Source organism: Podarcis erhardii (assembly GCF_964252035.2).
Source record: "Podarcis erhardii genome assembly, chromosome: 12".
Taxonomy (NCBI): domain Eukaryota; kingdom Metazoa; phylum Chordata; class Lepidosauria; order Squamata; family Lacertidae; genus Podarcis; species Podarcis erhardii.
Window position 1 is genome coordinate 28,573,133 of NC_138513.1, and position 25,676 is coordinate 28,598,808.

General features: G+C 41.6%; 1 protein-coding gene across 4 annotated transcripts in view; it reads left to right on the top strand.

Annotated features, from left to right (window-relative positions):
* ABCB5 (ATP binding cassette subfamily B member 5) overlaps positions 1–25,676 on the top strand; it is a 44,204-nt gene that overhangs the window by 12,835 nt on the left and 5,693 nt on the right. For all 4 annotated transcript variants that reach the window (XM_081881882.1, XM_081881883.1, XM_081881884.1 and 1 more), the window contains 15 exons: positions 179–350; positions 1,876–2,000; positions 2,500–2,677; positions 4,161–4,274; positions 6,225–6,335; positions 6,683–6,808; positions 8,427–8,630; positions 13,351–13,521; positions 14,324–14,485; positions 16,172–16,429; positions 18,977–19,123; positions 20,375–20,479; positions 23,400–23,477; positions 23,886–23,969; positions 24,888–25,091. In XM_081881882.1, the coding sequence (XP_081738008.1) occupies positions 179–350; positions 1,876–2,000; positions 2,500–2,677; positions 4,161–4,274; positions 6,225–6,335; positions 6,683–6,808; positions 8,427–8,630; positions 13,351–13,521; positions 14,324–14,485; positions 16,172–16,429; positions 18,977–19,123; positions 20,375–20,479; positions 23,400–23,477; positions 23,886–23,969; positions 24,888–25,091 (2,239 nt within the window). The remainder of the gene's footprint in view (positions 1–178; positions 351–1,875; positions 2,001–2,499; positions 2,678–4,160; positions 4,275–6,224; positions 6,336–6,682; positions 6,809–8,426; positions 8,631–13,350; positions 13,522–14,323; positions 14,486–16,171; positions 16,430–18,976; positions 19,124–20,374; positions 20,480–23,399; positions 23,478–23,885; positions 23,970–24,887; positions 25,092–25,676) is intronic.

The window sequence follows — 25,676 nt, forward strand, 5'->3', positions numbered from 1 at the left end:
TGTTTGCATATGCATTCCTTCTTCATAACCAAATGGATGGGAAGGTACATATGCTGCCATACTGAGAAAAGTTTGTATTTAATGACAGTGATTTCAACACCATTCAGAAAGGCGTTGAAGACTTAACTATTGAATAAAAACATCAACTGACATTCACATTTTTCATCCTTCATTGCAGTGATATTAACACCATTCATGAAGGAATTGGAGACAAGCTCAGCATAATAATGCAGAATTTAAGCACGTTTTTGACGGGCATTATCATAGGATTTGTGCACGGATGGAAGCTGACCCTGGTTATCTTGTCTGTTAGCCCGCTTCTCGTTGTATCTGGGGGTTTGTGGTCATACGTAAGTTGCTTGAGCTGCTACAAACGAAAATTCTCCTTATGTGCGCAACAAAGGAGGGTGTAGAATCAAAGGAAAGAAGGATAAAATGAAAACCTGCATGTGGGGGATGGCATGGGAACTCTTGAAAGACTGTGCCCCATTAATCTGACATAACTTGGTGCCAAGAAACTGTTCCAGTCATGTTAAGAGTTCTTATTAACCATTTGTAGGAGAGAGGTAGTGTGGTTAGAAAGTTGGACATAGACCAGAGAGATTGGGCTTAAGTTGCTGCGTGACCATAAATCTTATGGGGGAAGTTTGGGCAAACCATTTTCTCTCAGCCTGACCTATAGCAGGGTCCATGTATACCATTCAGGGGTCCTGAGAGGAAGGGGTGGGATAAGTACATAATAATGAATAATAAATCTACCCAACCCACATCTGAGCCTCCTGTAATTAGTGCTAATTGATAAGGCACATATGCCTTATAATTGGAGATTCCAATGGCTATAATTAAATAGCTATGGAAAGGAACTGGACAGATACAGCCTCATTTCCCTGCATCCCCACACAAAGACGTAGCTGAATTCATTGTTTGAAAGAAAAGCAGCAACCTTTTTAACACAAACATTTTTAAAAATAAATTTTATTAATGTTTGAAAGAAAATGTACAGAGGTTAATATCCAATACTGTTTAATCAAAGATAAAATAATCTAAAAACATAAACCAGGAGGGGGGAAGGGAAAGAAAGAAAAAAGAAAAGGGAAGGGAAAAGAGAACTTCTTATTCTTCGTCTGTCAGCCTTATGTAGAAAATTATTCAAAACATCCTCTCCAAGATAGCACCCATCAGTTCAGCTTTCTATAAAAGCAATATTTTCTTCAATCCTCAAACCCAGATATCATAAGTTCGTATTCTTTGTCACTCAAAAAGTCTATAAGGAGTTTCCAGTCTTTCAGCACATACATTTTTAAAGTAGTATTTTAGTCATTTTGCTAAAACCCATATAATCAGCTTTATTATATAATCAAGAAAAGTCTCTCATGCAGGAGAACTGTCTGCACAAGTAACCCATTTTGTTGGTGCAAAACAGGTGAGGAACCTAAGGCCTAGGGCCTAATGCAGCCCTCTGGGGCTTTCTCTGGGCCTTGGGACTCTGCCCAGGCTCCTTGCCTCACCACTCTGCTCCTTGACCACCTCAAGTGTTTCTGCATGCCTGGAAAGTGCCCTTGAACTATACTTATGCATCTTGCTTGCCTGGGTGAAGAGAGTTTTGCAGGATCTGTTACTCACTTTTGCCTCTGGCCTGCAGCCCATCACTGGCATGCAGCCCTGCCGATGGTTGCCTATAAGACAATGCAGTCCATGAGCTAAAACATGTTCCTTACTCTGGTGTAAACCAGGGGTCGTTCAGAGCTAGAATTGAAATACTGCCTATGAATAAAAGACCCGTCCCCGTTTCCTGTCACATAGATAGTTCTATGAGTTTATTGGGTTGTTCTGTGAAACAACTTCATTTTTCATTTCATTTTTTACATATTCCAGCTCCTGTCGGTGTTGACTACTAAAGAACTGTCAGCCTATGCTAAGGCAGGTGCTGTGGCAGAAGAAATATTGTCGGCCATCAGGACTGTTGTTGCTTTTAATGGGCAGGCGAAAGCTACAGCCAGGTAAGGCCGCTTCTAACAATAAGCGTAATTGGAAAGCTATTTAGAAGGTACATTTGTTCCTTTTCTGAAGAAGCTGAAACAGGCGTTTTTTGAGAGCATTAGAGATCAGCAACTGAAAGCATCCCTCCAGATTAGTGTAGAACCCAACATGTGTATTGTTGCGCATGTTCAGGTGGAGATTAAGCTATAATTCTGCCCATCCAACATGGCTGATGGAAACAGGTTTGTAAGCCAGTGTGAACTATGTTCTTCGAACGTCTGCCTACAACCAAGGGGCATCACAGGATGAAACATGCCTGCTTTTCTCACGACATTTCTTGTTAAAACAGTGGGTTACACCTTCAGATAGGAAAAATCCAGTGTGGTTCTAGCAGCCTCAGAAGATTTGAGCAGTATGGGGTTTGTTTGTAGAGATAAATGGCAATGAGTACTTGCCTGTATGGAAGCAGAACTGAGTAGGAAATACCTTAAATAATCACATTTGGCGGTTTGTTTTCAGGTATGATGCAAACCTAGAGGACGCTAGGGTTGTTGGAATGAAAAAGAGCATCACCACCAATGTCTCTATGGGTGTCTCCCAGTTTTTCATTTATGGATGCTATGCACTTGCCTTTTGGTATGGAACCAAGCTCACACTGGAGGAGAAAGAAAACTACAACATCGGGAAAGTATTAATTGTAAGTCAGTTGTCCTGCTGAATGCAGACTTTTAAAAAAATGATCTCTGAACCAGGGGCGAACGAAGGCGTCGTGACACCCCGGGCGGGGCGTCGCTACATAGGGTGCATGTGCGGCGTTGTTACGTAGGAAGCATGCGCCATACACAGCAATGCTGCACATGCGCTGTACATAGCGGTTTGCCGGTGGCGGCACCGCTCCAGCGCCATACGGACGGTGCCGGGATCCCTCCGTCGTGATGCCGCACATGCACTGTACATGGCCGTTTGCCGCCAGCACCGGGATCCTCTGCTCGCGGCTGCAGCCATGAACGGAGGATCCTCCACATGCACCCGTGGGGTGCCTTCTTGTCACCCCACCCAAGCCATGGAACCCAGGGTGCAGTGCCCCCCCCATTGTGACGCCACTGCTCTGAACTTATAAGTAGAGGCTGCGTTGGAGATTTGCGCCCAACCCACAGAAGCCTTGCTACCTGGTTCTGCACATATTATCTTGATCTGCAGATCAGTATATGCAGTAATGGACTTCGTATCAAACCGGTGCTGTGTGGATACTGGAAGCGGTAATTTCCAACATTCACGGTTTGTTTAAGTGTATATGTATGTGCCATTGGGCAAGGACATTAGGGCAGAAGTCTAGTACTCTTCTCTTGGCTTAGTTCATCATCATCATTTATTTATTCAACTTATACACTGTCCTATAATTGGAGGTCTCAGGGTGGTTCACAACAATACCACAACACAGAAAATCAAACCAAACGCAATAACCCAATAAACCCATTGCAACCTAAAGAGGGAATACCATTAAGCCCAGAATCTAACATTACCTAACTAAATCTCTCTGTGTATGAACCTTATCTACCATCACAATATGCATAATTTGACCTGTTTTCTTGTTGATGCACATAACATCCAGCAAGGCAATCTGTACACAAAATCCTACCCTGCACAGATTTCCTCCCTGAAGTGGCACCTCTTGATAAAATAATCGAGACAGAGGTGCCTCTATCAGAGCTAAGTCAATCAACCGCTCCACCTGTTTGCAGAAATAACCATACTATGCACTCTTAGAATCACAGAATTGTAGAGTTGGAAGGGAACGCGAGGGTCATCTTGTCCAACCCCCTTGCAATGCAGGAATCCTTTTGCCCAGTGTGGGTTTTGAACCCATGGCCCTGAGTTCAAGTCACGTGCGCTACAGACTGAGCAATTTAACTGCTGTTTCCATTGGACACAATAACTAGACTACATAGGAGGTTTTTTAATAGGTGAAAAAACTTGAGAGAGGGGAGAAATGTTTGTAAAAGTGATTCTGCTGTAAACAAAATTAAAAAGTCATGTTAACTTGGAGGTAAGTTGCATGTGTTCAGTGAGGTTTACTTCCAGGCATAGAATTGCAGTTGTAATTGTTGTGGTACTGCATTAACTGATAGCAAATCCCTAGTTTTCAAATGCTAATTATTTCAACCATTTCTTCACTGTAGGTGTTCTTTTCTGTGATTGTTGGTGCATTTTCCATTGGACAAGCATCCCCAAATTTGGAGAGTGTGGCCAATGCTCGAGGAGCAGCCTATGAAGTCTTTAGTATTATCAGGAAGGTATTTATTGGCTGGGATGTATAATATGACTGCTGTAATCATCTAATTAACTAATTACCTTAGTATCACACAGGCTCTTATAGAAGGTTATGAATTATCCTAAGCCATTTCTTGAATTAGCATTGCAAATATGGGAAAAAATGGATTTTAAAACAAACAAACAAACCCATTACTATCCCTTTATAGTTATGGCTTTAAAACAGAAAAAAATGCAACCAGTTTGGGCGACATGTGGGATAACAAGATTTAATGATGTGTTTACAGATGGATTGTGGGCAACTATAGCACTGAGAAATTCTCAGGGCTCGAGAAACGCAATGGTCAACAAGGTGGCTCAGGTAGGATGGCATTGCTGGCTCAACCTTCCCAATGCCAAGCATCACTGCTGATTTCTAAGAGAGAGGAGTGAGACACAGGGAACTCAGCAGCAATATACAGTAACACTTCTGCTGCTGTGCTGAGCTCCTTGCCCCTTTCAGGAACTGGCAGCAACACTCAGCACCGGGAAGGAAAGTGAGCAACAGCATTCTACATTTGCCGCCTTCTTGCTGCTCACTGCAATTTGGATAGCCAAGCTACTGGTGGGGGCATTCCTGGAAGCACCTCAAATTGCATAGCTGTCAACTTTTCCCTTCTCTTGCGAGGAATCCTATTCAGAATAAGGGAATTTCCCTTAAAAAAGGGAAACGTTGACAGCTATGTCAAACTGGCATACACAATAAGGCGGTTCATTAAAAACTTTTTTTAAAAAAAAATGCCTGCTCCAAAGCTCTTATCTTACTACACTAGGGATTATATAGCTATAGCTGAAATTTCATGCATATCAGTTAATATCTTGACCCACCTCCACAAAAATAGCTTTTTACTTGGCCATTTTCCTATGTCGTGAAGGCTGAAATTTCAATTCATTGCAGCAGTGTCAAGATATTAACTGATATGCATGAAATTTCAGATATAGCTATATAATCCCTAGTGTAGTAAGATAAGAGCTTTGGAGCAGGCATTTTTTTAAAAAAAGTTTTTTATGAACCGCCCTAATGCACAATTCTCACAAAATACAGTTTTTATCTTCACAACAACTCTTTGGGGTAGGCCAGTCTGAGAGAAAATGACTGCCCCAAGGTCAGCCAGTGAGCTTCATGGCCAAGTGCGGATTTGAACATGGGCCTCCCCAGTCTTAATCCAAAACTCTAACCACTACACCATGCTAACAAGAAAGGAATCACCTCAGCCTTGTACTTTAGCCCACAAATAATCATTCCTCAGGTAAAAGGTAAAGGTAAAGGTACCCCTGACCATTAGGTCCAGTCGTGACCGACTCTGGGGTTGTGGCGCTCATCTCGCTTTATTGGCTGAGGGAGCCGGCGTACAGCTTCTGGGTAATGTGGCCAGCATGACTAAGCCGCTTCTGGTGAACCAGAGCAGCGCACGGAAATGCCGTTGACCTTCCCGCCGGAGCGGTACCTATTGATCTACTTGCACTTTGATGTGCTTTCGAACTGCTAGGTTGGCAGGAGCAGGCACCAAGCAACGGGAGCTCACCCCGTCGCAGGGATTCGAATCGCTGACCTTCTGATCGGCAAGTCCTAGGCTCTGTGGTTTAACCCACAGTGCCACCCGTGTCCCTTCATTCCTCAGGAGCACTCATATATTTATTTATGAGGTGTTAAAATAAAGTAGCTGCAGCAAACCGGCTGTTTTGCCACTTTATTTTTCATAAGTATATTATGCAAGTTGTGATCTTTGAACTTCATTGTGAATCCTGCTCCCCGCCATCTGAAATGGCAATTCTGGTTTCCAGAAATACAGCCCTTTTGGAAGAAAAGAGAGTCATGCAGTACTTTAAAGAGTGAAATGGCCTGTTTGTTTATCATTAGACATAAAATGAAGAACATGCCTGTGTTATGCCACAGTTACAGAAATGTATCTTACTTCCAATTTCCTTTCCAGCCGCGCCCCATAGATAGCAGTTCCAGTGAGGGGTTCAGGCCAGACAAACTGCGAGGAGAGATTGAATTCAAAGACATCTGTTTCAGCTATCCCTCAAGGCCTGATACTCAAGTAAGCTTTTCTTTTTTCTTTTTTTCCTTTTTGGTAGTTTCGGGTATTTAAGGAATGTGCTTTAAAATTTACTGCGTGTCCAAATAAGTGCTGATAGGTTTTGTTAAAATATATCACCAGGATTGCTGTTGTTTAACAAAATAAAAAGATGAGCAACTAAATCAAGTGTTTGCATTCAGAACACAACGTGTGTTTTTCAGATACAGCAACCATGTCTCTGTTAACATGTTGCATTTTTAGGATGTTGTTCATCGATCAAATCACCCTGAAGGTCTCTGTGATCTCTGGGTTGTTGTTGTTTTATTTCATTGTGTTTTAAATGTTTAAATGTTTGTGAATAATTCTAGATTCTCAAAGGTCTGAGCTTAAAAATTGAGCCTGGGAAAACTATTGCTCTTGTCGGTTCCAGTGGCTGTGGGAAAAGCACTACAATTCAGCTATTGCAGAGATTCTACGATCCTGCTGAAGGAGAGGTATGATTTGACGGGACCATAGCTGTTCAATTTTCAATGTCACAAGTTGCAGCTTGCTATATGAAAAAGCACTGAAATATTTGGTTGGAAGTCATTGCTGTAAGAGATTCATCTGTGCTTTTGCCACTGTGTTAAGTAATCCCATTTTAAATACTTTCACTAAATTTAAGAGCAATTCTTAGTCTGTGCTTCCTGCTTCTGGTCATTTAGTTTATATATTATTTCAACAGAATAAAAATGGTCTCAAATGATTCCCCCCCCCCCAAAAAAAAATAGTATTAACATTTTCATTTATAGATATTATACATGTATACATACATGACTATATTTTTGATATTATACTCTACACAGATAATACTTTTGTTAAAATTAATCTTAGTTAAAATTAGTCTCTGAATTATTTGATTATTTGGCCTTCCTTTACTTGACGTTCTTCTTTGCCCAAATCTGTTGTGCCCTTATCTGAAGCTGGTTCCTTCCCTCAATCCTTGACATTTACTCTTTCTGCTGTCTGATCTCCATCTTTAGTTTTGGGCCATGAATTTGGATTATTTTCCACCTTTGAAAATGTCAACTTAAGATTCCATTCCATCTCATGTAGCTCTTCAATAGTTTTAACTTTCAGTCATTGTCCTTATTGAAAGTCTAAACAGAATGCCCCATCTCTATTTAATTTTTTTATTCCTTAATCGATATCTTAGAAATTTAAACTCCCTATGTTTAATAAGAACATCAGTATGGATATAGATAATATTTCAGTATCATGGCCTTCGGTTGATAATTTTTCACCCACCTAGTTAAAATAGTTAATGGCCTCTTATTCTCATAAGCTAATAAACTTGACCATAATGTAACTTAGAAATATTCTCCATATTTGATTAGCACCCAGCCTGAATGCTACCTTTATATTATTGGATCAGAACTGAATTACTCTTGCATATTTCTTGCTGAAGTTATTCTAAATTGTCTCTGGCTTTATCTAATCCCACTTCCAACTCCCAATTTGTAGTTTTTGCTTTTCTTAGCAATGCCTTGTCCTCTTTTTGATTTTGTTGCCCTTTCTTACCTTCATGACCTACTGTAGTCTCAAGTCAATAATACAGTATGCTATTCTTATTGAAACTAATTGCCTAAATACAAAAAAATCATATTAAGAAGGTTCATAAGATTTGGCCAGGGCAAGTATGTATGTACATATGTGTCAACATTTTAGCTTGCTTTTCCCTTAATGAAATAGGCTGCATTCAAGCAATCATAATAAGATATGAACAAACATCATTTCCCCTCTTCACCCTCCCTTTGCAATTGAGTAAACAAACCGAGAAGTCATCTGTTATGCTCGAACCAGGAAACTGTGGTCAGTGGTTTCCAAACAAGTCTGGATCTGAAGCCAATTTTAAATCATAGTTTCATATCCAGACTTCTTTAAAAGCAAATAACCACAGTTTTGTGGTTCAGATATAATGGAAAACTATAGCTTATTGAAGTATATTTATCCCTGCATCATCTGTAAAGTTACAAGTTATCTAAGAAATTTTATCTGAATGTAGCTATTAACTACACCCATTTTAAAACCTGCTTTTGTGACCTCTTACAAATTGCTACATCTTTATCCCAGATAACCATAGATGGACATGATATCCGGACACTCAATCTCAAGTGGATGAGAGAAAACATTGGCATTGTAAGCCAGGAACCCGTATTGTTTGCTACTACGATAGCAGGCAACATCCGCTACGGCAGAGAGGATGTTACTGATGCTGATATTGAGCAAGCAGCAAAAGAAGCTAATGCTTACGACTTCATATCCAAACTTCCTGATGTGAGTACCTGAACTGTCACATTCTCTGTTACGATCTGGAGAACTTCGTTCCTACATGTGCAAGGATTTACACGTGTCAGCTTTTAAACTACAGTCGTACCTTGGATCTCAAACGCCTTGACTCCTGAACAAATCGGCTCCTGAACAATTGAAACCTGGAAGTGAGTGTTCCGTCTGCTATGTCTTCTGATTGGCTGCAGGATGTTCCTGCAGCCAATTGGAAGACGCACCTTGGTTTTTGAACAGTTTTGGGAGTCAAACAGATTCCCGGAATGCATTCTGTTCAAGAACCAAGGTACGACTGTACAGTGGTACCTCTGGTTGCGAACGGGATCCGTTCCAGAGCCCTGTTCGCAACCTGAACAGAATGCAACCCGCATCTGCACACACGCGGATTGTGATTCACCGCTTCTGCGCATGCACATGATGTCATTTTGCGCGTCTGCGCATGCACAAGCTGCAAAACCCAGAAGTAATCATTTCTGGTACTTCCGGGTCGCTGTGGTACGCAACCTGAAAAGACGTAACCTGAACCGAATGTAACAAGAGGTATGACTGTATTGCTAATTGTTTTTCACTCCAGTAGATGGACAAAGAATTTTTCTTTTTTAAAACAACAACATAGCTGTACATCTGGCTGTGGGGGGCGGGGGCACTGGAGTGAGTGGAAATGCCCCTCTGCTCAGCTCTGAAGCTAAACTGGCCTCCTGTCACCAGTCCAAAACAGGGCATTTGGGGGGAAAACCAAGTCAGTCCAGGAACCATTCTTGCTGCCATCGCATGATCGAGCCCAACCATTGGCAGTTTAATCTTGAGTCTTGGCGGGCTGTCCTGCCCTGCAGTGTGGTTGTCCGGGGAATTTACAATGGCTGGCTGCTGGGAGGTGATTCCTCACTATTCTGGGAATGGAGGGTAACCCGCGAGGGGCCACAACCACTGCCCACCTAGAGCCGGGTAAGCAGCTATTTTCTCTCACACACACCCCCTTGGCCACAAATACCTTGAGCTGCAGATGGGGCAGTGCCCTGCTGCTCTGCAAAACCTCACCAGCAGAGCTTTTACATGTAAACAACAACCAAAGCTTCAAAAGTACTATACTGATTTCAATAATCTTTCTTCAATTTTAGATGTGCTCATACGAGTCTAATCTCAGCAAGCTGAGATAAGGAAGAGCATCCTCTCCCACACTTCCTGTTCCCTTTCCAAATTCTGAGTCACTTCTCTTAGACTCATTACTCATGAAACAATGCATACTTGTAATTAAAGTGTTTCTTTAATAATGGCCACCATTTTCTCTCTTTTTCTTTGCTGGAACGACCTTTGGCTTACGCAGATTCTATAGGCAAACTGTTAAATTACTGATTGCATGCATATTCATTATTATCACAGATATGCTTCAGAAAGCTTCTTAAGTCAAATTCTTTGTTCCTATATTTTCTGGATATCCAGTCCTCTTCAAATGTGTGGCTTAGATGAGTCATTGTTTAACTGTGGTTAATCATTGAGATGGCTCCAGTCAACCAATCCTTTGCTTCCTTTTGATAACAGAAAAACTTATTCTTAGCAAATGGCATATTCAATCTTACAGGACACACTGGTGAATCCAATGTGAATAGCTAACCAAATTATTTAGACTGTTCACACAAATGAAGAAACCTGTTTTATTACTGGAGTGCCAATATAGCACTTTCGCCCCTTCTTCTCTCCATTGGGAAAGTTTCCAGGAATTGAGACTTCCGGGTTAGCGCCTCCGGCAATAGCGGAGCTCCTCCAATCGGGAGAAACTGGCTCCGTGAAAAACAGGGTCTGGCCGCCACGGCGAAGGCGGAGACCCTTAGAAATCACAGGCAGAAGAAGCCTGTGAACCTGGGATTCGGCTGGCACCTTTTGCGCCCCCCCTACTCACGGGGAGACCCGGCATCGAGAATCCGGAGCGATGTGGGGTGAGAGGCATGGTGCTTTGAATCGACCGCTTCTTTCACGGAGTGAAGCCGCATTGCTGCTGTCGGAGAGCGCTGACTTTTTTCCTATGTACAATTGGATTTTAAACAACCCGTGAGTAGAACGGGAAATTGAGCTTTTAAAGAATTTAATTTGGCACCAAACAGGGAAGGTTCAAACAGGAAGTCCACCTTCCCTCTCTGTAAATAGACTGAAGCAAAGTAGTTGCTAACTAAGGTCTTGGAAAGTCTTACGTAAAGGATTAAAACTCCACTGATTGAAACTATTACCCCCCCCCCCGGAAGTAGGGGAAGAGGGGGGGAATTTTGATCAAGTGAACCTGCAGGAGAAGGTGAAAAATTAAAAATCGAAGCACCACGTCTCTGAACCTGGGAACGGTTTGCAAAAAGTCCATCGATGGTAAACAGGACAAATTTGACAGCTAGCTTTAAAAGAAAGATATTGTTTCCATTGTCCGCTTCTGCGCTTAAAAAGAAGAAAAGGTAACTGGAAACTGTTACTAATTTACTTCTGGAATTGTGCTGGAAAGGATTGACAAATGGAGACTGTCTTCCTCTAGAGGGAGTTTTGGGACATTGTTACAAGAGTGCAGCTGGGAAATTGGCCTTAAGATAAAGACTGTGAGAAACCAGTTCTGACCTTGAACATCTTAAGAATGTCGGCTAAGGAAGAAGTAGTGTCTGTACTGAATAGGACAATTTATCTGTTGGGAAAGCTGCATAAACAGATAGATGTCATGGCTACTAATATTGATATTTTGGGAACAAAAGTGGGCATCAGCATAGAAGTTGACAAGAACCCGGCACAGGAATCTTTCTTAACTGAACAAATTGATGAACCAGAGAAGGAGAAAGTTGCTGTTGTTGAGTATAAAGCAACACAAGGGGGAGCCTTAACCCTACAGAGGCAAATGGAGGATTACAAGTTGAGGCCTTATATGACTGTAATTAGGAGAAGCCAGTTTTTGAAGATGGGAGCCTGGCCTGATTTGGAAAAGGAAAGGTGGAGAGATCCCCTTATGCAGGGGTCAAATGACTTTTGGGATATGAATTTGAGCCAGGAGGAGATTGGAGCTTTTGGGGCCTTTGGACTTGGAAGAATTGTGAAACAAGATTCGGAATACTTTATGGGCCCTAGCCTTAACTATGGAAATCTGGCAGACTTGTCAAGAAGGAATATAAGCATCGTTGGGTTGGAGCTCCCCCGAGATCTGCTTTTTAGCACCAAAGATTATCAAGAAGATCGGCAGAAGGGACGTGAAGAAGAGTTAAGAGCCTTGGATATAAGATCTCCAGGTTGATGGACTGTTGGGGGTTGATGGAAGTGACGGCAGGGGCCGAGACCGGGGAGGGGAGACGGTGGAAGAAAATTGGGAATTTAAAGTGTATATATGGAGATTTAAAAAAATTTAATGAGAAATGGAAAAATCGTGGAATGAAAATTTTATGACCCTAGGGGAAATGTCTTAAGAGATGAAGTTTAAATATATTAGTTTTAATGAGAAATAAGATTAAATAAAGTAAAAATGGATGGTTAATTGTTGAAAGAAGAGAATGTAAAATTACAGTATTTTAAGATAAATTATTAGGATAAAAACAAAGATGAAGGATTTGCTGAAATATCTAACTGAACCAGAACACAAAGAGGGGAGGTGTGAGGAGGTCAAGGAAATAAGCTAAAGAAAGAAAGTTATGTAAAGGTTTGATTTGTTCTTTTTTTGATTGTATGCATTTTTTCCCCTTTTTGTCTGTTTTCCTTTTTTGTTTTTTTCTTTGATGTGACTTGTTTTTATGTATTGTTTTGTTTTCTTATTTGTTTAATTGGGTGTGTGTTTTTTGCTATTTTTTTATTCATGTAACTTTTAAAATCTCAATAAAAATCTATTTTAAAAAAAAGTTTTCTGACCCTGATATAAAGGTAAAGGGACCCCTGACCATTAGGTCCAGTCGTGGACGACTCTGGGGTTGTGGCGCTCATCTCACTTTATTGGCCAAGGGAGCCGGCGTACAGCTTCCAGGTCATGTGGCCAGCATGACTAGGCCGCTTCTGGCGAACCAGAGTAGTGTACGGAAACGCCGTTTGCCTTCCCGCCAGAACAATACCTATTTATCTACTTGCACTTCATGCTTTCGAACTGCTAGGTTGGCAGGAGCAGGGACCGAGCAACGGGAGCTCACCCCGTCACGGGGATTTGAACCACCAACATTCTGATCGGCAAGCCCTAGGCTCAGTGGTTTAACCCAACAGCACCACCCGCGTCCCAGATATTTACAGATAAATCTGTTATTAGCACCATCTGTGCTGCAAGTAATAAGTCCTTATGCTCATGAGCAGGGGTCAGCAAACTTTTTCAGCAGGGGGCCAGTCCACTGTCCCTCAGACCTTGTGTGGGGCTGGACTATATTTTGAAGGGGGGGGAGAATTAATTCCTATGCCCCACAAATAACCCAGAGATGCATTCCAAATAAAAGGACACATTCTACTAATGTAAAAACACACTGATTCCCGGACCGTCCACGGGCCGGATTTAGAAGGCGATTGGGCTGGATCCGGCCCCCGGGCCTTAGTTTGCCTACCCATGCTCATGAGGTATGATACCCTAAAAACAGAAACGAAAGCTCCTTTGCTGAACATTACTGAATGTTTTGTGTTGGGCTGTAGAGTGTTACTTCTACACAGCATCACCTTTTCTTGTTTGTAACTAAGAGTGGAAACTCTAATGTGATTCAGTCTGATTTCTGTGCTTTGAATTTCCCAGAAATTTGACACCATGGTTGGTGAAAGGGGAGCTCAGCTGAGTGGGGGACAGAAACAACGTATAGCAATTGCTCGTGCCCTAGCCAGGAACCCCAAGATCCTGTTGCTGGATGAAGCTACCTCTGCTCTGGATAATCAAAGTGAATCCATAGTGCAAGCAGCACTTGATAAGGTAAATAGTCTGTTATCATAGAATCGTAGAGTTGGAAGGGACCCTGAGGATCATCTAGTCCAACCCCCTGCAATGCAGAAATATTAAGCTGTCCCATAGGGGGATCAAACCTGCAACCTTGGTGCTATCAGCACCACAATTTAACCAACTGAGCTATAGTTTAAAAACTGAAGTTCCTTGAGGCATCTCCTATGCCAGTTAGAGTTTGGCCTTAAGAAAATGCCTTAACCCTTGAAAAATATTATTTAGACAGAGCTTCCAAACCTGAGATTCTTTTGCCAACCAGCTTTTACTTATATGTTTAGTGTTTTTATTATACTGTGTTTTTAGGTTGTATAGCACCTTGGATTCCCCACCCCCTTATGGGTGATTTTAAAATATTTAAATAAAAACAAACAAAAATGCAAGATGCCAAAGCAGTGAGACTTGGTGTACTGTAGTGTTAACCATGTTAATTTAGCCAACACTTAGATGATAATGTGAAATCTGTAAAGGAAATGCTAAATCGGTTGAGGAAACAGCAATAATGATATGTCTAATCATGTGCTGAAAATACATTGAATGGAAATCAAATGTGAGAGATGAATTATAACTATAAAATCTAGTTAAATAGAAGAGGTGATTAATAGAATTGTTGGATGTATGTTATTGGTAGTAAATAAATAATCTCTGGGACTCTTCCCTTTAGACCTTCTGCGTGCAGATGTGAGATGAACAAACTTTCTTGTGTATATGTTTCTTGTGTTTGTGTATACAAAAATGTTTGCCTTCTTCCACCCCTTTTCTTTTTTTTCCCCTCAAGGCCAGAACTGGGCGAACCACCATTGTGATTGCTCACAGACTCTCCACCATCAGGACAGCCGACATTATTGCTGGCTTTGAGAAAGGTGTCGTTGTTGAACAGGGGACCCATGACGAGCTCATGGCACATAAGGGAGTCTACTATGCGCTTGTAATGCAGCAGGTAATGAGCCATCGTGGCCCAGTTTACACATAATGCTAAACCCATGGGTCAGCATAATGGGAACTCAGAGAAAGAGGTTGGACCAGGTGAAGCATGGAAGTACGCAGGGCTTTGTGGCAGGCAGGTGAGAGACTAGAGATCCTTTTCACAGAGTTAAGAGTGTTGGGAAAGATGGCAGGTTGCCAAAGAAGCGAAACCATTGCAATGGACCACTTTTGTAAGGTTTGTATCATGCTATTGCACCTACCATTTGGGTTTGCCTTTTCTCCCAATTATATTCCCTGTGTTGAATGAAGGTGCTTGAAACAGCTGAGCATTCACCCTTGGTGGGCACAGCAGTGGTGGTTAAAAGCTAACTTGCACACAAATGGGGATACTCAAGAGGAACAGCACATGTTTGTCTTTGCCAGATGTTGTTTGCTTCTCTAGTGTAACATAACAAAGAATTCATATACAGTGGTACCTCGGGTTAAGAACTTAATTCGTTCCGGAGGTCCATTCTTATCCTGAAACTGTTCTTAACCTGAAGCACCACTTTAGCTAACGGGGTCTCCTGCTGTTGCTACGCTGCCACTGCACGATTTCTGTTCTCATTCTGAAGTTCTTAACCTGAGGTAATATTTCTGGGTTAGCGGTGTCTGTAACCTGAAGCGTATGTAACCCGAGGTACCACTGTATATCAGGGATGGCTAACCCATGACCTATGGGTTGTATCAAGTCATGCAAGAGGTTTTTTGTAGAGAGGGGCCAGACCCTCCCCATTGTCTTTTTTAAAAATGGGAGTTAGTTAGTTAGTTAGTTAGTTAGTTAGTTAGTTAGTTAGTTAGTTATTTCCTGTCCTTCACGCTTACAACCATAAAAAATAAGGTGGGTCCTGAAAACCTATGCCTCAAATGCTGAAAGCCACTGTAATTCCACAACACTAAGATGTTTCTTATGCCCCCCAAATGTCCATTTTTCATAATAATAATAATCCTCTCCCCCCTTCTTTACTGATGATTCTCATAAGTCCCCTGCTATGATTCTGTGATGTTCAGAATACCCCACAAAAATTCTTGCTAAAAAAACCCCCAATCATTTGGTCATGCCAACTTTGATATAGGGCCCCAGTTGACATAGTTGACCATGCGTAAGTGTGGCCTTCAGCCTTTAAACGGTTATTTCTACCCATCTGCCCAGATAACACCCAAGCAAAGTTACAGATTAAACTGGTGCTTACTTCTGTCTGTGTCTGTTTCTGAGAACTACTGTACTGGGTAGTTTTATTTATTTTAATTCCACTTTCATTGATAGAAATAGGCAAGTACTTTTCAGTTAGGGGTGCTCTACATGTTCAGGAAAAGCATGTAGTAAAAGTTCCATAGGTTTCAGAGCAGAAGTGTGAGAGCCTGTTTAAATACTTTTGTCAAAAACTCATTGCACATTTAAAAAGGGGGAACACCTTCATGTATGAAAAGAAAGACTATGCTAGAATCCTCTTATTGAATATCTCTTGGGCAACTAGTTTTGGAATGGAACCCAAAAATGACACCACCACCCAAAAAATCTGGAATTGCGCCACTTCAGAATGCACCACATGCTTTTCTGTGTACAGAGATTTGATCATTGTACATAGTAATTAAATACGTTTCTCTTGATATTTTCCATGGGTAATGAATTTTCTTGACTAATTCCTTTTTACCTTAGTGCTATGGCGGAGATGATCAAAGCGATGAAACAGTAGAAGAAACAGATTTTGAGACTGAGGAAGATGATGACGACTCTGAGGATGATTATCTAAATGACGTGGAGGCCAGTGTCTTGGAAAATCCTGTTGGTGGCACAGAATTAGCTAAGGGAGGAAGCTTCCGTAAACGCAGCCTCAGTAGGGCTTCTACGAAAAGATACTCTGACAGGAAGAAGAGGAAGAGGAGGAAGAAGAAGAAAGGGAAGAAGAAGAAAGTGGTTGGTGCTAAGATTAATTCTTAACATGCCTTGTGAGAATAGCATAAAATTTAGAACAGAACATTCCATTTTTGTTAAGATGGTAGTGCATTGTGTTTCTTATACATCATGCTAGACCTGACTACTGTTCACTTTCAGCTTTCATGAACTCCATAATCCATATTCTTTTTATTGGTGCATGTATGTTGGCTGAGGTTTAAATATAAAGTCTCTATCTGTCAGGCAGCTGCAAGCAACTTCTACAGCTGGTTGCCAGGAACGTACAAAGACAAGGAAAAGTTTCTTAGCATCCGCTTTTTATTCAGTATTTACAGAGAGAGGCTTTGGAACCCAGCCTCTCGGATAATGGCGTTGTCCCAAGTAAATCTCTACACACACCCTTCTCCCCCACTTCCTCATTCGTCATCAGCATCACACCCATTAGTGGCATCTGTCTTCAAGCTCTTTGCTCTCCTACTTTTAAGGCTCGCCGGGTTCTGGGAGATGGTGGGTCTGGAATGCTTTCTAGTGATAACGTGTCAGCCAGCTTCTGCTCCAGCTCTGCCTGCTCCTTCTCTCCCATTATTTCCCAACTTTCCCCCTCATCTTCCTCTGGGCTCTGACCTCCCTCCCTCTGGAAGGGTCAGACTGGGGAGTCAGTCTCCACCATTGCTCCTCTGCCCAGCCCCTGACACTATCACTCAGAGATCATCTTTCATTAACTCTCTACAGGGGTCAGTTTGAATGTGTGAAGGAACAAGGAGGGGATGTTCTTCCCCTAAATGATGGTGGGCCTGCTCCCTGGCTGATGCATAACCAGCATTGGTATGGCGGGGACTGTCTAACATGTAGGGTTTTCTGGCACATGAGTAGTCAACCTGGAAATGCCTTCACTACATTCAGTCCAAATGTATCTTTGCTTTCCATGGCTGGACTCTGAACAAAGCAATTCTGCAAATTTGAAGCATAGGCCAGAGGTGGGTTCACGCAGTGCCAGCAGGAATTTATCCACCCACTTCCTGGAGGACTCTTATAACAGTGGAAAGTTTCCATTATTATTAAATAGGCAGTGATAAATGCAGAAAAAAATAGATAAGGTGAACCACTGTTTAGATCCACTGGTGGGCAGACTTTACATTTTCCATTGTGGAAACAGACTTGCTTGTCAGGTGACGAATGCCCTGGGAGCGCTCTCTTGTTTTCTTCCCCTGTCGCATTTGTCTTCATGCACAGGAAGAAAAAATGGGGGGGGGGGTTGCAGAAACGGGAGACAGTCCAGTGGTTTAGAAAAAGTTGTGCAGAACAAACAAAAGATAGAGTATTGACCAGGCATAGGCAAACTTGGCCCTCCAGATGTGTTGGGACTACAACTCCCATCATCCCTAGCTAACAGGAACAGTGGTCAAGGATGATGGGAGTTGTAGCCCCAAAAACATCTGGAGGGCCGAGTTTGCCTATGCCTGGTATTGACAGATGAACAAAATATTGTTTCACAGTAGGCAAAGTGGAAGAAGGGATGGAGTTAAGAGTGGGGAAATGGAACTGGGAGCCAGTGAAGACTTTTAAAACACAGCCCCAGTGTAGCATTCCTGGAAGCATCCATTTTGCAAAGGTGAGAATAGATTTTCCCAGCTGGGTCTTTACCATGAGTGCCCAATTGTTAAGGTTCTACTCTTGTTTTAAATGTATTTGTGTTTTTAACTGTTTTAAATAATCTTTTGAGTAAATCTCCCTGAGACGATGGTTTAAAGGCAATTAATATATCTATTGTAATAGTAATAATAATATGCCGAAATATAGTCATGCTTCTGTCAGTATCTACCAATCTTGTGAAAAATAGCTTGTCTGAAAAAATTGCCTCATGACTTCATGCAATATTTTCTACAAACTTGTGTGCTTGAGTCTGTCTTCATATAACCTGACATAAAATTACAGCTATGTCCATATCTGTAGAAAAAGGCATATTGGTTGAAATTGCAGTTTCGTACATCTCTCTGGTGGTTTTGGTAATTGGGCTTGACTGATAGACAAAGCAATTTGGAAGAGGTTTGATACACTCGTGATATTGCTTCCTAACCACAAACTTCAAGGATGGCTGTAGCTGTGTTAGACTCATGTTCTCTATTTTTACTTTTTAATTTTTAAACATTGATGTCCTTTTTTCTGAAGAATTAAGTGGCTTACATCAAAACATGAAATGATGAGAAATCAAAATTAAATTAAAAGGCTCTTCTAAAAATCATACATCAGAAAGGTTCATGCGTTAAAGTTGCCATTCATTATGACTGATCCAGTTTGACTTTTCAGTGCCCTTTTGGATAGATTTTGACATGAGTTGGCCTTTTGTTCCATTTTTCCTCTTTGTTTTATCCACATTTTTGAGCAATTAAAACTTTGCTGACAATCAATGGGTGTGCATAGCTCAGTAAGTTTCCGTATTTAGTACATTCTGAGTTCATACTAATTTCCCAGCAATCTTCTGCTAGCATGGTTCATTGCCCAGGCAATTACATTACCCCCTTCAGTGTTCTCACCCGCTGGTGACAACTGGAATTTTGTCTCTTACAGGAAGAGAAGCTCCCTGAGGTGCCTTATTCTAGAATTCTAGCCCTGAATAAGCCCGAATTCTGCTCTATAGTGTTTGGAATCATTGCTGCTGCCATTGGAGGTGGCGTCACGCCTGCCTTTGCTGTTCTGTTTGGTAAAATAATTGGGGTAAGTTTAGAAGCTTATACTTCAGCCTCTGTAAAAACCTTTTGCTTCCACTTTCTGTTCTCTTTAGGATGTTACCCTCTTCTCAGTTCATTGAAAACAAAGAAATTCAGTGTGTAATTGGTTGGTTTTCCATAATGACATCTGGTCCAAGTGCCTTTATAATAAGGATACTTGCCAGCACCTTTTGCTCTCAACCAGTGCATACTTTAAAAAAACCACATTCTAGATAATTTAAAAGCCTGAAAGATTTAATGGCAATATGCATTAAATATTGGGCAACTGTGGGGGCAGCCTGTGGGGCTATGGAGCTGCCCTCGCTACAGCTTACTCGCCTGGGAGCAGTAGAGAGGTTGGGGCTGCAAGAGTACTGGATAGGCTCTGCCAATGCAGCCCAGTTTGATTCACATAAGCTACAGTGACTCTGGTGTCAGGTCAGGAAGGTAGCTTTCAGTCTTCCCCACTGCATGCCTTTTTATGGGCCAACTAGAAATTACCGTATTTTTCTGTGTATAAGATGAGGTTTTCATCTTTAAAAATTATGTTTAAAATTGGGGGTCGTGTTATACACAGGTAGTGCCATGAGCAGGAGATTGTCAGCGGCTATTGGGCGGTTGATTGGTGGCCGCGGCAAGGGCTGTTGTCGATTGGCTGCCCCTGTGTCAATTGGGCGGGCGAATGGCGGCTTTTGCTTTGCTTGCTATTTTCAGCATTGGTCCTTGACAACTCTTGACAATCTCCCCCCATTTTCTTAATTTGGAGTCCCCACAAACAGGGGGCGTGTTATACATGGAAAAATACAGTACCGTACATAAGTTGGCTTTCTGATTTGGACATATTTGGCCAGTTATAAAAGATCTTGCCTGGCTTCCAGTTTGTTTCCAATCAGAATTCAAAATGCATATAACATTTTAAAGCCCTAGGTAGCTTTAAAGGGCAACTCCATCCATATTAATCTTTCCAGTCTTCTGACACTTGGAGAGTCTCTTCTCTCAGGGTCTCTGCCTTTTGAAGTGGAGGACAGGGCCTCTTCAGTGATGGCTGTCTTCTCCCAGGCCTTTGGCTAACTAAATAAACTATGGTCTTTTAAACTGGCGGGCTGGGGATATTGTTTTTGTTTGTTACCATGTTGTGTATGATTGTTTTTTTTTATTATATTGTAAATCACCCTGTGATCCTCGGGTGACGGGCAGTGTAGAAAATAAATAAATGATTTTCTAGTACTGGTGACTAACTCTGTGCTTTGTAACCCAGGCTTTCCAAGAAACAGACGAAGTCAAGAAAAGCCAAAAAACGGTGTTGTTTTCTCTTATGTTTCTTTTGTTGGGAGTGATCAGCTTAGTAACATATGTTGTCCAGGTAAGGACTATCCTAAGGCCTACTTAATAATAATAATAATAATAATAATAATAATAATAATAATATCAGAATGGCACAGCGGATTGCTGAAATTTGTGAGACCATGATAACGTACCAACTCACTCAGAAAATTCGAGCAAAACAAGGAATCCCTGTCCCCACTCCCCAGCAAAAAATAAATAAAGGGTGTTGAGGCACCATGGTTTTCATTTATGTAAGATATAGAAGCGCTCAAGCTTCTGGGCACATTTCAGTCAAATAATGATGCATGATTACTATAAACTCTGATTGTAATGGCAGCTCCAGAACTGGGGTTGGGGTGCAAGATGATGAGAGTAGGATCCTTCCACCTATTTCTATGAACTTCTGTGCTCCAGTGACCTAAAACTGATATTGCAAAGGCAATAGCTGGAGTGGGTTGGAACTTTATAAATGGAGGGAGGAGCTGCTGTCACTCAGAATGCAACCACTGCAGTGCATTCAGTATGATAAGAACACCAAATGTATTTTTTTTTTAATATAATATTTATTGAACATTTTCAAATATAACAGAAAAAAGAAAAAAGAAAAATAAAACATCCATTTTATAACCTTATTTTCATTAATATCCTTTCAAGACTTCCCCGCCCCACCCCCTTTTGTATTCCAATTCCTTCAAGTAGATTCAGCAAGTTCTTACCCCAAATTTTAAACTTATTATGATTAGCCCAATGTTAACAATGTTTTTTCATCCCCTAAAATCGACCCCGCTCCCTTCCACGAGTTCCCCTCTTTAATATGCTGAACAGATTAAAATAAAAAAGGAAAGAAAAAAGAATAAAGTATAGTTTAACACCCTTTGGATTCCAAATTCCCCCCCCCCCCTTTCCCGGTTGCGTTCCCCAATGTCCATCAATGCCTGCTGTCATCCTGGAGATCCCACATCTAGGCCAAAATCCTTCACAAGTCCACTTTGCCGTCTTTTTAAAAGTCTTTGCCGCCTTTTTGGTCATCTTTAATTTCGAACGTCCAATCTTGGAAGAACTCTATCTCAAAAAGGTCCATTTTTTCCATCCAGATCTCTATATTTAAGAGCAAAAACTCCAATCTTGTTTCTTTAGGCTTTTCAAATCTGGATGTCCCAAATGTTCCCACTTCCAACTTTGTCCAATTCTTATTGTTCATGTTGTTCTTGTTATTCTCTCTCCTCAGTTTCCTCTAGTTTCATTTCCTGCTCCCCTGCAAAAATGTTCTAATTCCAAAAGCTTCTAAATCCTCTACAGAGGCTTTGTTATTCAGGAACCAAACTTTACGTCAAGTCCCTTCCATTCTTCAATAGATAAATCTATTGTCTCCTTTAGTGTAGAGACCTCTGTAGACAAAATAGTATTCCATTTCTGCAGTTTCCCAGGAGATAAAAAGTCCTATTCAAATTCCATACCAGCAATACTTGTAGTGTCCCACAGCCCCTCTAGAGGGATTATAGTAACTCAGTTTCCTTCCAGATCACACCCAACAGTCAAAGTAACTTGTTATTCCTTATTTTAAACAGTTAATATCCAATTTGTAACGAATATAACCGGCAAAGTCCTCGTAACAAAGTTCTCTTTTTATTCTTCAGCTTTGACAGCTCCTTTGACAGCTGTCAAAGCCTCTTTTGCTCCTCTCCCGGCGCTCTCGCGAATCGCTCCCGGCTCCCGGGGGGGTGCCTTTTAGTTCACATTCTACTTTTCTCCTCCAGCCCAGTCTTATAATTTTCCATCGTGAAGTTAGTAACTTTATCAAAATATGGTAGCACTCGATCTTAGTTGTCAAATCCTTTGCTTTAGATCCTCTACAACCGGGGGGAGACTGACTTCCTTTTTGCACCTCCCCCGCTCGCTCCGAATTAAAAAATAAATAAATTCCTTTTTAAGTCCAGTTTCCAATTACTCACGGGTTGTTCTTTTTGATCCAAATTTTCAATAGAAGAAGTCAGCGCTCTCTGCCGAATGGCATGCGGCTTCGCTCAGTAGGGGAAGCGGAGGACTCATAGCACCACACACCCCCCGGCACCCGCTCCGCAGCCTTTAAAAAGGCTCCTTCGCGGGGGCGCAAATGGTGCCCGCCGAGTCACCATGCCCATGGGTTTCAGCGCCCATGGTTTTTGAGGGTCCCCGCGTCGCCGGCGCAGTAGAACCCAGCCCCTGCTGAGCAGGCTCCCTCCCGAGCTCGGAGGGAGTCCGCCATTCGGCGATGGCGCCAACCCGGAAGTCCAAGAACACCAAATGTAAATAAAATGGGGTGAGGTGTTGGGTAAAAGAATATTTAGGACTGATGGTGCAGCAACCTATGTACCTGGTAGCCAGTAGCACCAAGGAAGAAGTTGATTGTTGCAGTTTCAGGCAGCTAATTTCTTCTCCTATCTGACTACTTATTTTTGCACATGTTTTGCCGCTCCTGCTCATGACCCCCTCTTGTTACTGCATTTCTCAGACCAACATCTAGTCCCCCTCTGCCCCCTGGAACTTGGGACTGGAAAGGTGGACTAGTAACCTTCATGATCAGTACTCACAATTTGTGGGTGTTATGCTTATAGGACACTTTATCAGTGTCTTAATTAGAGGAGCAAGCTTGAAAAGGCAAAAGGGTGACTAGTTTTGCAAACTGGCCTTATTTCTATTCTAGAAGCACTGGAATGGAAATACAGTGTGTGTTGTGATGAGGACAGTCTGGTTCTTGTTCAACTAACAGAAAAAATGTTGGCCCTCAGCAACCTTTCCTCAGCTTAGCTTAACAAATGGAAAAATACCAAAATATACTGTAGGATTTCTATTGAGCTCTGTATTAGTAAATAGCTTCAACTCTTACAGCGCTTTAGTCTATAGCTCATCAGTCTTTAAAATGTTATGGCATTGTACAGGTAAATAAAATCTAAATGCTTCATGTTTACATTTTTCAGGGATTCATGTTTGGGAGGTCTGGGGAAGCTCTGACTATGCGATTGAGATCACTTTCATTCAAAGCATTGCTTCAACAGGTAACACCAACAGATACAGCAAAAGGGGTGCAATTTTGTGGGTGGGTCTGGGATGTGGTCCATTGTCTTCAGGGGCAGTCTCTAGTCTCCATGCTGAAGGCCAAGTAGGGAAGCCTCATTATACAAAAGATTGCGGGAATGTAGGAAGTTGACATGCTGAGTCAGACCATCTAGCTCAGTGTTGTCTCCTCTGATTGGCCACAGCTTTTGCTTGGAGATGCCAAAGATTCAGCCTGAGGCAAAACTTGTGCTCTGTCACAGAGCTACAATCCCTCCTAACTTCTTAAGGGTTTCTTTTAAAAAAAAAAAAACTATCACGTACTTCAAAAGCTTCATAGGCTGCTTTGAGCCATGACTAACCATTTGCAAAGCCAAAAATTATTTGGACCATCTTTTTTTTGTTTTCAGGAAATTGGATGGTTTGATGACCATAACAACGGCATTGGAGTTTTGCTAACCCGGCTTGCAACAGATGCTTCTCAAGTCAAAGGAGTATGTTTTCCATTTATTTAGGGGTCTTTTTTTAAAATAGAAAAAAAGAATTGAAATTTAAATTGCAGTGATTTCAAAAAGAAGCTTTTGTGGAAAGAGCATAATAAATCTATGGTACTTTTGAAACTGCATGGCATTTAATGTACCACACTGACAGTGGGTTGTATCAGGTACTGGTCATACTCAGAGTAGACCATCGGAAATTAATGGATATGACCAACTTGGTTTCATAAATTTCAGAGAGTCTGCTCTGAACGAAACTGAGCAGTGCACAACTCATTGTCTTTAATTTGTGGCTGATATCGATGATTCAGCTTGCTATAAGCTTGACTTCTATAAATGTAGCTTGTTGAATATAAGGCACACCTCAGGATCTTTGGTTGGTTAAGAGTGAGAGAGGTCAGTCTAGAGAGGATCTCCTGCAGTCGCTTAAATGTTGCTTGACAGAGATGTCTCTGGATGATTTATTTCAGCACTATGACATTGGGTTTCAGGTGTAATTGTGCCAGCTAGCCTACTAGATTTGTAGCATCTCATGCTGACATCATGTTGGCATAGAGACTCTTACTTTCATTCCGAGGTGCCTTTGCAAAATTCCCGATGAATCATTCTAACTAACAAAGAGGAATTTTGTGAGGACTACTGAATGGCTTTTCAAAACTTTTAGGAATATGACTTGGCAAGAGCAGGGCTGCTATATTGGCTGAAGCTAAAGAGAGATTAAATATGTGCATTGTGCCTTCTTAGTTAAACTACCAAGTATAATTGTGCCTCACTTGCTATTTTAGGAAGACAATGGCTAGCCATATGCAGAGTTAGACCCACTAATGAACATGATTAACTTGTATGTGTGTTTGCAATTAATTCTTTAATGAGGTTAACTTTAAATGTGTTGTCTATTGTTTTTGTTATTTCTAGGCTACTGGAAGTCGGCTGGCCTTATTAACCTCAACGATCTTTACACTCTTTACTGCTATTATTATTGCTTTTGTGCATGGCTGGCAATTAACATTGCTCATCCTGGCCTGTATTCCTTTCGTTATGATAGCCCATGTTATACGACTGAAATCAGTGACTGGCCATGCGTCGAAGGATCAAAAAGCCCTTGAGGAAGCTGGAAGAGTGAGTTCTATATAGTTAAAATATGTGGTTCTGATTAGATCTGTGGCAGGGACAGAAGGGAAAATTTCCAACACGGCTCTTAACTTTTATTCATGTCCACTGATGCCTATCCCAGAAGCCCTTGGTTGGTTTGTCAATTGGCTTATTCAAAGTATTTCTATATCATCAAGTTTTCAACACTGTAAAAGGATGAACACTGATTTAAAACACACTCCACTAAAGCCAACCATTAAAATAGTTGATGTGAATGCCCTATACAGGGTTCATTCAATTACAGTCGTACCTTGGTTTTCAAACAGCTAGGTTCTCAAACGTTTTGGCTCCTGAATGCCGCAAACCCATAAGTGACTGTTTTGGTTTGCAACCAATCAAAAACCGCGCTTCAGTTTCTGAACATTTTGGAAGTCGAACTGACTTCTGGAACAGATTCCGTTCAACTTCCGAGGTACGACTGCACATGGAACTGGAAGAAGTCCCCAGCTGTATTTGGGTGCCCTCAGGTGACAGACTGGCTCAGGCAGAATCGTGGCCGCTTTCCTGCTATGACTGCTGGGATATCAATACTCACAGTGGGGACAGTGATTC